At 39.4% G+C, this 10,475-nt stretch overlaps 1 protein-coding gene across 1 annotated transcript in view; it reads left to right on the forward strand.

Moving 5' to 3' along the window:
* The window catches only part of gabrg1 (gamma-aminobutyric acid type A receptor subunit gamma1), a gene marked incomplete at its 5' end in the record, with an annotated part of 16,232 nt that overhangs the window by 1,807 nt on the left and 3,950 nt on the right, over positions 1–10,475 (forward strand). The window contains 4 exons of the mRNA XM_010769121.1: positions 708–928; positions 1,171–1,253; positions 2,471–2,608; positions 2,802–2,954. Of these exons, the coding sequence (XP_010767423.1) occupies positions 708–928; positions 1,171–1,253; positions 2,471–2,608; positions 2,802–2,954 (595 nt within the window). The remainder of the gene's footprint in view (positions 1–707; positions 929–1,170; positions 1,254–2,470; positions 2,609–2,801; positions 2,955–10,475) is intronic.

Below are 10,475 nucleotides of genomic sequence, written 5' to 3' on the forward strand. Positions count from 1 at the left end.
ACGAGGCCCGGCCGCTGAAGTGTTTAACGTCTGCGGTACTCCCTCAGAACTGCACCCCTGTCAGACGAGACATATACCACGTGATGACACGTTAGGCTCGTGTTGTGTTCAAGGGCCCTGACCTTGGCCAGGAAAAAGTAATTTGCTTGTTTAATTATTTTGCGGTCTAGATTTCTTTATTTTTTTTAATTTTTTGCGTGTGTTTATAAATTACCTTGTGGGCCGTACCAAATGGTCCGTATACGGCCCGGAGGCCGGAGGTTCCCCACCCCTGCTTTAACATTACATCCTTAGAAGTAAAACAACAACTACAATGTTATGTAATTCACACAGTGTTATGAAGTCATCAGGATTCATTCTCTGCCATTGGTTTAAGTACAGACAATAATGGTACCAAAACCATCTAATGAGTGCAAAAGTTCCTTCTTTCCAACTACCATAAGACAAGAGCACATATACTTGTCTGATATACAGAGATATTTTATAATGTTGACCTGATGATGGTGCTACATGAAAAGTTGGGATAAATAAAGTGAATACAATTCCTCCTGAGGAAAACACATGTGTTTGAACCAAATTCCATATAAATCCATTAAATCCAATAATTGTTCTTTGGCTCTGAGAAATCTAAGATAAACGTTTAGATATCTTTTATTGTTTTTTGTTTAATTGGCCTTTTGCCCATGTTTTATCCAACTTTGTTGCAGGAGTACACCATTGACATCTTCTTCGCCCAGACATGGTACGACAGCCGACTGAAGTTCAACAGCTCGATGAAGCTGCTCATGCTCAACAGTAACATGGTAGGCAAAATCTGGATTCCTGACACGTTCTTCAGGAATTCTCGCAAATCGGACGCCCACTGGATCACCACTCCCAACCGCCTCCTGAGGCTGTGGAGCAACGGCAGAGTCATGTACACACTGAGGTAGGACCAGAGGGCAACCAATTAGCCAACATTTTAAGTAGCCATTTAAAATGTTATCAACTATTTAAAAAATATGTGTTGTTTGTGCAGCTTTAGTGTTTGCATCTGTATCTGTGTCACATACTTTCTGTCTTGATTTCTTTAGGTTTAATGATCTTTGAGTATTATGTTGAGTCACATTTGGGAGGGAAAAACCAACGCTGAGATTTGCTTTTTCTCTGTCACAATTCTGTTTTTGTCAGGTTGACTATTAATGCGGAGTGTTACCTTAAGCTGCATAACTTTCCAATGGATGAACACTCGTGTCCACTGGAGTTTTCAAGCTGTAGGTTGTCAAACGTTTTCCCCTTCCCATTCTCGAACCCGCCATCTCGACTTCAACTTTCGTAAAAATAGCCAGAGAGAGAAGTTTCTGTGTGGGCTAGGCCATTGTTCCTTCTCCTTGCCTAAATGCCCATCTGCTTGAGGCTGCCCTCTTTAAGCCTGTACCAATCTATCATCTGCTCCACCGGTCGAGAGAGGAGGTCACCCAACCCCATTTTCCCGGACAGACTTAATGAATTATGCACCTTCTCCCAGTCTGATTCATGTGTCTGTGTCATCCTTCATTTTTCTCTCGCATTGTGCTTTAGCTTCTCCCGTCTTGTCATGATCTTTATATTCCACTCAGTATGGAAAAATACAAAGACCATTCCATGGAGTCAAGAACAAACGCCAGGACCAGTACAGTCACACTAAATGTCATCAAATGAGCTCAAACCAGGGTTAATTTCCTCAACTAAGACTTCTTATCAACTCAAGACATCTCATCAAAATAAATGTGTTAGTGTTCCTAAAAAAACAAAAACAAAAAACATATTATGTTTCTTATTAGCAAGCATCCTCTTGTACTATTCTCTACCAAGAAGGTAGACTGATATTGTTTACCAATGCAACATCTTTAAAAGAGGAAGATATGATCAGAAGTCAAAGCTTGTGACTTTTTTTTTTAACATTAAAGCATTTCACAGTAGAGGCATAACATATAAATATGAACCTGAAAATTAGCACAATAGGGCCCCTTTAACCATAAAGGCGGCATATCAAAAAGCATTCTATTTTGAAAACTTGCAAACATAATTCATTTTTATGTAAAATAGTAAAATTCCGAAACACTCAATTCAAAGTGTGAAGATATAAATAAAAAATACAAAAAATGTGTGGATGTCCAAAGACAAATGTTGTATCGCCTTAATGTACGAATCAGGTAAAACAATGACTTATAGACTGCAGATGTGAGCTAGTGCTTACTCCCAGGAATTACACGTCCTTCTATTAACTACTAAAGTACTGTAATGCACAAAATGTTCTGAATATGAAGAACTCTTGCTCATTTGAAAACGTTTCATGAGACTGGGCAGGTCAGTTCCATCGTGAATGTTCCATTTGCTTTGCCATGGTGCAATGTTCCCTTATAACATACGGTATATTGAAGGACAGAAAGGCATCAGTAAGGCTTCTTATTCATTATATGTGTCTGTGTTGTGGGGTTGGGTTCTGTAGATGGTTATCCTAAGAATGAGATCATGTACCGGTGGCAGAGACGGGCAGTGGAGGTGGCAGATCAGCGCTACTGGAGACTCTACCAGTTCGCCTTTGTAGGGTTGAGGAACACTTCAGATGTGGCACACACCCAGTCAGGTGAGAGTGTATTGGCCATGTCCTATTACATGCTGCCAGTCCCAGTTTTATATGTAGTACTGATAGCATAATAATTCAGATTTTGGGTTGGATAACCGTTACCTGCAATGGGTAACATTAAAACGAATCTCTTCACTCATGCCCTTGACTTATCGTATTTATCTCTTCACCCACCTTATTGTTTAACTTTCAGGTGAATATGTAATCTTGACAATCTTTTTTGACCTGAGTCGGAGAATGGGCTACTTCACCATCCAGACCTATATCCCCTGCAGTATGATCGTGGTCTTGTCCTGGGTCTCCTTCTGGATCAACAAAGATGCCGTCCCAGCCCGCACATCTCTAGGTTTGACATTTTCCTATTTCATATTCATACACTCTTAAACAGAGTCAGAATGGCATGTGCCTTTTTCTGGAATGTTGGTTGGTTGGTTGGTTGGTTGGACCGTCAATCAAACCTTATCAAACCACACTCACAGTCTTGTTGAAGCAGGGCAGCTGTTTTTTTTTTTTTTAATTGTTGACAGTTTCAACACCCCCTTTTGAAAAGATTCAGATTATTCAGACTAAATGTTAAAACATTTCAGTAATTTATTTTCAGCTCATACATCTCAACACCCAAAGGTTGCCAAATGTAGGGGAGGACTGACAACATCCCAAATGGTGTAACTCTTTAAATTAGGGGTGCACCGAATGGGAAATTTTTGGCCGAAACCGATACCGAAAATAGGAAACAGTTGGCCGAAAACCGAATGCCGAAAGGCCGAAAATGATTAATAGAAATATATATATAACACTTGAGTGGTTGTCTTGCCTTTGGTACTAAATATTATTGAGATAATATATGATTTAGAAAAAACGTGAACCCGAATGCCATTAACATGATTAAATCCAGTAGGGACCAACGTTCACACTGGTTCATAACTACCTCCTTATAGACTTGCTTTGTTAACCGAACACCCATTTGAGCAGGTACAAACTTTTGAGCGCGCAATCCACAAACCTTCATGTCATCAATGACTCGCTTATCTATTTTGCTTTATGTCTATAAAAACACGTTCTACAAAGATTAATGTACTTAGCACCAATAATAATAATAGGATACTTAATGGTTATTCCTCAACATGGTGTGGCATACCTTTATGTTGACGTTGTCTGAATAGTACAAACGTATCCTACTTACATGATTAGTCTATTGTAAGGATACAATCAAAAACGTACCTCAACTTATTCTGATAGCTCTGTAATGGACAAATGAACTTTACGGTCATTCATTATGATATCACGAGTTGGGCAACTGTAAAATATTCTGGTTTATCGCGTACTTGTAGGAGGTGGTTACGTCTTGCTTACGAGCAAGATTACGGCTTTTTATATGATGAGAACTACGAAAGTGTATACTATGTCTATGGGTACTCTTGCCCGGCCTGTACGGTGGCGGAAATGTGGCACTGTCACAGAAACCACAGAACACTTTTTCAAAGTTTTTGGAGTACAGACCCAAAACAATTCCCGACTACCGACACCCAGTACAAGGAGAGGGACATAGGACGTACAAGTGTAAAGGTAGGATGTAAAATCCTCGTACTCTTGCTATGGACTTCATCATGAGTGGACCAGTCTTCACCATTTCCTTTATCCTACTACCTACATATTCATATCAGATGGCTTCTGCTTTTCTTACTCTGTAACAAAACGCGACCTGGACCCTAGAAAAATATGTAAAGGTCCTACTATTACCATTAAGACATGAAATTTTACAATAACAATGACCATAATATAAGAGCGTTATTACCTGTTGTTCATAATTATAGACTGTTAGTACGCATAAGGTATTTATGTGCGAGTCCGAATGCTTTCGAAAATGAACGTTTTTGTAGATTGAAGACATGACTCGACGTCTCTTTTATTCCTAATAACAAAACCAATAATAACATACACGCGACTCATCGAACTGAAATGGTCCAAAGTGACGGTGTGACTCTGTTTGATAAGGAATGACAAACAGGGTTCGTACATCTCTACCGCACAAACTCAAACACACCAAAACACTAACTACAACACACACCCTTTTAGTCCCTATCTAATTAAAGGATCTCAAGGACAAATACTATATACTGGCTAGACTTCGAGGATGCATTTTACTATTACCCATGAAAGTTTCTTGGTTCGTAAGATTTAAAGATTGTGTTTTTATGTAACAAGGAACCCTGTACATTAGTAACTAAATCGTTTTTCACCTACGGAGAATGATAGTCTCGACTCTACTACTCTCTTTGTACTACGGCATACTTTTATCTTATTTCATTTCAGTCCGATGCTCGATTGGCAATGTCTTAAATTTCTCTTTTACCACGATGTAATCGATCGTTGGGTTCAAACATAACTACCGAATTTGTCATTGGAAAAGGAGATGGAGACGTGCGAAGCTTCCCCACTTCGGTAACGGACTTATCAGCGCTTGTAACTTGTCACGCCGGGACAATGCTGCTGACAAAACCAACCCTACTGATAATTTCGTTATGTGTGAGAATCGCCAGGAACATTCTTGACGCCCACCGACGAGCTATTCCAGTATTATCACCTAATCTCCAGATACTTCTATAAAATACTTTTAATCTAATCTATAATATAATATGCGTAACAGGTGTTTTAATTTTTATATAATATATATTACTTATATTTTTTTATATTTTCTATTATTTCTATATGATCAATGTTACTAATTCCTTACAAGGGATATGTGTGCTTTGTGTAATTAAAGCGAGACTTGTACGTCATTCGTGTGTCTTATATATGTCCTATTTTTTTTTCTCTATATTTTGTTTCCTAAATTGTATTTTACCAACCGTTTACTTGCTTCACTGTCCTTGTCTCCTAAGGTCGTTTGTCAGGGAATTGAACGTAGACTTATTTTTTTAACCGTCTCTGTCGCGACAATACTTTACCATAACGTCGAGAAAACAGCCACACTAAATGTTCCATATAGACAACTATAGAAAACTTAACTAATGTTTGACTGATGGTTAGCTTTTTCCCTAAGTTAGACCTACTACAGGTAGTTATCATTTGCCCTAACCTATTTTATTCAACCAAACATGTCTGTCTTGGTTTTCTTCATTCTTTTACCTCCCTTTTTTTAATCAAAACTTCAGATATTATAATTTAGTGAGACATATATTGTCCTACAAGACCTCCTATACAGTAAATTCAAAGGAAATACACAAAGTACTCACCAAACCGTCCCACCGTTGTATTATTGGACAACGTGTGTCACTATGAAAAATGTAGTTGTCTTGACATATGTATGCCTTTAGTTCAGTACATTGCTAATCCATTTCTGTAAGAAAAAGAGTTTGGAAAAGTTTTGTTTTTTAGTTGCACGACTAGTAGAAGACTTTATCCTGCCAACTGATGGACCTTAATATTTCTCATATTCAAGAACTGCTAAAAGGACTGGCACAAACTTTTTGCCAGGTCAAGAATATTGACTTTGGTATACTCTTAAATGTCTACATTATTTAGAGACCGAGAAACTTTTTGTAATGTAAGTACACGAAGTTACTTCAGGTTGACAAACTTTTCAAATATTTACGCAAGGTACATTCCTGGGGTGGTTAGTTCTGTGACGTCCACAGCGGTAAGTTTTTAATCTTGGGATACTTGTAATTTCCATAAAAGGGCAAGACTACAGCTTCACTAGCGTTATCACTTAGCACGGTGTAAGGACTGTTTAGTTTATTGCTTGGTTATCTCGGACTAACGAGTAATAGGACAGATAGAGTTGGTTATTAGGTATCGTGACCTCGTCGTTTCTCCATTTGTGGTTAAACACATTAAAAAAAATCCAAACTACCGTTATAGAGGAGAACAAATCTGATCAGATTGAGCACGTTTGTTAGAAGACCGTCAAGGTTCGACGACTACCCCATCCCCATCCCAAAGTGTCCTTACATTTAGATTAAAACTTAGTTCATTCGTTTTGAACCGCCTCGAATTTTTCGAAACAGTTTACTACAGGATAAATTTAGACTCTCCATATTAGTTGTAACCCGTTCAGAACCCTCAAAGGTAAGGCTAAAGTTCCGGTGTAAAAGCGAGTCACATGAAACGAGTAACAACGGGAAACGACTATTTATACTCTTAACTGTCTCTATTTTTCCATCCATAGTTCCTTAACAGAAGCTATCTCTCTCTTTCGAAATCACGGTTCAGTAGGTATTGATCCTCCCTGTGTCCCTGTTTTTAACGTTCACACGTCACGAGATCCCTAACCAGGATTCTGGTCCTACGTAGGTCACACACAAATCAAGGAGCTAATCCGCTCCGACGGTAAAACCGGAGTCGATGTCGAACTATTTTTCACAGGTAGTTACTGATAGGTCAAGAGGTTTTCGTAACGTTTTTTTACTTATTGTTCTTATACGTTTCCCCGCTACGCTACGGATGGTATGTTTACTCGGGATCATTCAATTACGATAACGGTCTGTGTTAATACAGCGTAGATTCTCACCATTGGAAATCTGCGATTTCTTCCTCACACCTTAAATCGAATGACTTACTTGTCCTTATATGAATCAGACTGTTTCCTTCAGTCTCAACAAAAGTAAACGAAATAACTAAAAATCAAATGGGAGTTACAACTTAATAGGGTTACAATCCTCCTTAATATATTCGAGTCACTCGCAGAGAATGGATTATCAGTTAATGTTTTATGTATCGCTTTACCGTCTGAATTAGATGTATAATAGACGATACAGCTGGTCGTTCCTTTCAGGGCACAGGGGAAAAACCTAACCCCCCTCCCGTTAAGGTATTCCCTTCTATTTAAGTTCATACAGTAAGGTCACAGTGCCACATATCCGAGTATAGTTTACCTTAGTTAGGGGACGGTTACTCTTTTAGGTCATTTTTTATACCTTTACTTTAGGAAATAGAAAATTTTACGGTTACATTTCTCCTTAGAAGTAAAACCACGGTCTGGCCTTTTCCAGTCTAACTCTAGCGATTTTTAGTAATTTACGTAATTAAGTGATTATACCTATATCTCATCTTTATAGTGTATAAACAAGGAGTCCGACTCACCCATGTACCTCCAGTAAGTATTGAATCAAACGTTAAACCAAATAGACAACGGTTGTTTCGACTTGATACAGGATTACGGACTTCGTTATCGTCCCTGATACGAAAAATTTACGAACGTCTGCCAATTTTAGGTCAGCAGGAAACTCTACAAGACCTAAATATCTATTCGTCTATGGTTAGTCATTTGGTCTAAACTTTTCCGGGTTTCGTCGACCCTTTCTCTTTATAAGCGCAACACTCATTCTTAGTTAGACCTTTAGCACGTTGTACGTAGGCAAAAGTGCGGTCGTGGACTCGCCGTCAGTAATGCTTCGTCGTCTTCTCGACCACGTCAGAAAAGGTAGGTTTGTGCAGCATTCGTATCCGCATGGGAGGAGGCACCCTATCCCGTGTTACACAAGTAAACGACGTCGCCCTGCACTCTGGCCCCGTCTCTAAGTCGGTACGACTACGAGACAACAACCTCCCTTTGTTGTCTGTAAATAAGTTCATTACAACGGTAATCTGATTAAACCAAGTTTTTTCTTTTTTTCCTTACTCACGCCCATGGACACCAACAACAACTGAAACCTGCAGACCAGCCAGGACTAACGTACCACCTTTCCAGTCTTCACGGCTGAGGTACTCCCGTCGCTTCACTTCTACTTCGTTTGCCTCTGTTGTCTAAGGTAACCGTCATCTGTCATCCTGTAGGAATCCAGTCCCTGAGGACCTTACCACGAATCTCACCTTTCAGTAGTCAGTCCTGACATCATTAAGGATTTCCTAACAAATTCCACACCTTTATGTTCTTATTTAAAGTGTATATCTTAAACAGTCTATATACATCTTGTACGCTTTCTTGACAACTTTAATCTACACTCCCTCAAGAATTTGAAAACCTGAACCTACTATCACCATCAACCCCTAGCCATCCTGTCTATTCTCATCGTGTGTAGTTTCTCAGAGAATTTCGCTAGTTTGGTCAATCGGACCAGAAGGACCCATATGTAACCTTTCTGAATGCTAAATGTGAGTTGTTAGTCCACTCACATAATAACTTCTGAGTACCAATGAACGGTCCGGTGATTTCACGTACACACAAAGAAGAGGAGGGACGATAAGAGAAAAAAGGGACGGGTCAAAAGACTGGTACTCCTTCTTTGACGCCAGCTTATTCCAGAAAACCGAATCCCTTTCAAAGGAAATGCCGCTATCTTTACTGTTTCCTCAAGGCTTCACCGTCCGGTACCTATTCTTGCAAGTTTATAAGACTACTATTTCTTCTCCTCGAGTTACGGAAGGGAACAATAGAGGAAATCCGGATCTTATCGGTGTGGGGGTAGGGAAGCATGTTTTGTAACTCTATCGTTACGGTAGGGACGTTAAGAAACGTCAAAGGTTGTAAATTCGATCCCTACGTGGCCTTTATAAGCGAGGCGCGTGCTTTTTAATTAGCCGGCCTTTTACGGAAATTTTCCGGGAAGCGGCCGAAAGGCCGGCTGTTCCCAAGATCGTGGCTTTTTTATAGGTGGCTTACCGTCTCTTGTCCCATGGCAACCATGCGACTTGCAACAAACAACACTACTGCATTTAGTTTTGCTCGCCGCTGTTCGTGCCGCGCGCTGGTAGCGAGCGCCCGGACGAGTGTCGGTGTACAGGACGGCGACCTCTATAATTTTTATTAGTCTCTTTCTCCGCGCCTAACGCTAAACATTTTTGCACAGTCTGACTGAAAGAACTCCCCCACATTTGACGATTCTGAAGTGGGTGAAGGCCTAATGAGGCGGTGAACTTTAGGTTTTGTGTGCGCTGTTTATATCGCCTCATCCTAGTTATAGTGTTCGTGACTGTCGCTCTCTGACAAGTCGCGACGGAGAGTACACGAACTACTCTTCTCCTTGTCTCGGTACCGACTATTTCGTCTCCTGATGACAAGTACATTTTTCTTGGAGCGGTGAAAAGGAATTATTACATTCTGTTCCGACCGAATAGTATTCGAATAGATGCAAGATGTACAGATGAGCTGGATCGGTGAAAGAGGGTTTGTTAAAAGTAACACTCAATATTTAAGTCGTAGGAGTCCAATGTAATCCCCCTTTACTTGTCGTCGTGTCACAATTTATATAATTTGAAAGCCATAGATTTACTATGTTACACCAATCGTAACGAGTACTCCTGTTTTGGTGGCAATAAACGTCTAAGAACTTTAACATTAATTAAAACATTTACGCCAACACTAAAACATAGGTTCAAATGGAGTGAAATACATGAGAAATATGTTACAAATGTGAAACGAATACTCCTGTCTGTCGGAATTAAGTTGTCTAAGAACTTTAAGTTAACATTTAAGTAAACATTTATCAATGTAAGGTACTCCTAAATAGGTAAAAGCGTGGTTAAAACTCGTACGTGAATATCCACGTTAAACACAAACAACTTCCGGACCGACAATCGTCAGAATTAATGTGATAAAAACAACATCCGGATGACCGGATCCTACAATTACGTCAAAATTTCGTTGAACCGAAACAAGACTTACGTGAGAAACAACAGGTCAATCTGGATCGTCTCTTTTCTTTTACGTGGAACCTGGAACCTTAATTACCATCGACATACCGTAAGTTTTTCACGGACTTATTTACAAAATACCTCGGGGTATTATCCTATTATAAACCTTCGGATTCAAAATAAGGCTATTAGTACAATAAAAAGGGTATTAGTCCATCGGACTTGTTGTAACCATGTGTTTTTTACATATGTAGTATATATTATTCATCATATGTATATTGTTATGATATAT

Source organism: Notothenia coriiceps, unplaced genomic scaffold, assembly GCF_000735185.1.
Source record: "Notothenia coriiceps isolate Sejong01 unplaced genomic scaffold, NC01 NC01_scaffold00006521, whole genome shotgun sequence".
Lineage (NCBI taxonomy): Eukaryota > Metazoa > Chordata > Actinopteri > Perciformes > Nototheniidae > Notothenia > Notothenia coriiceps.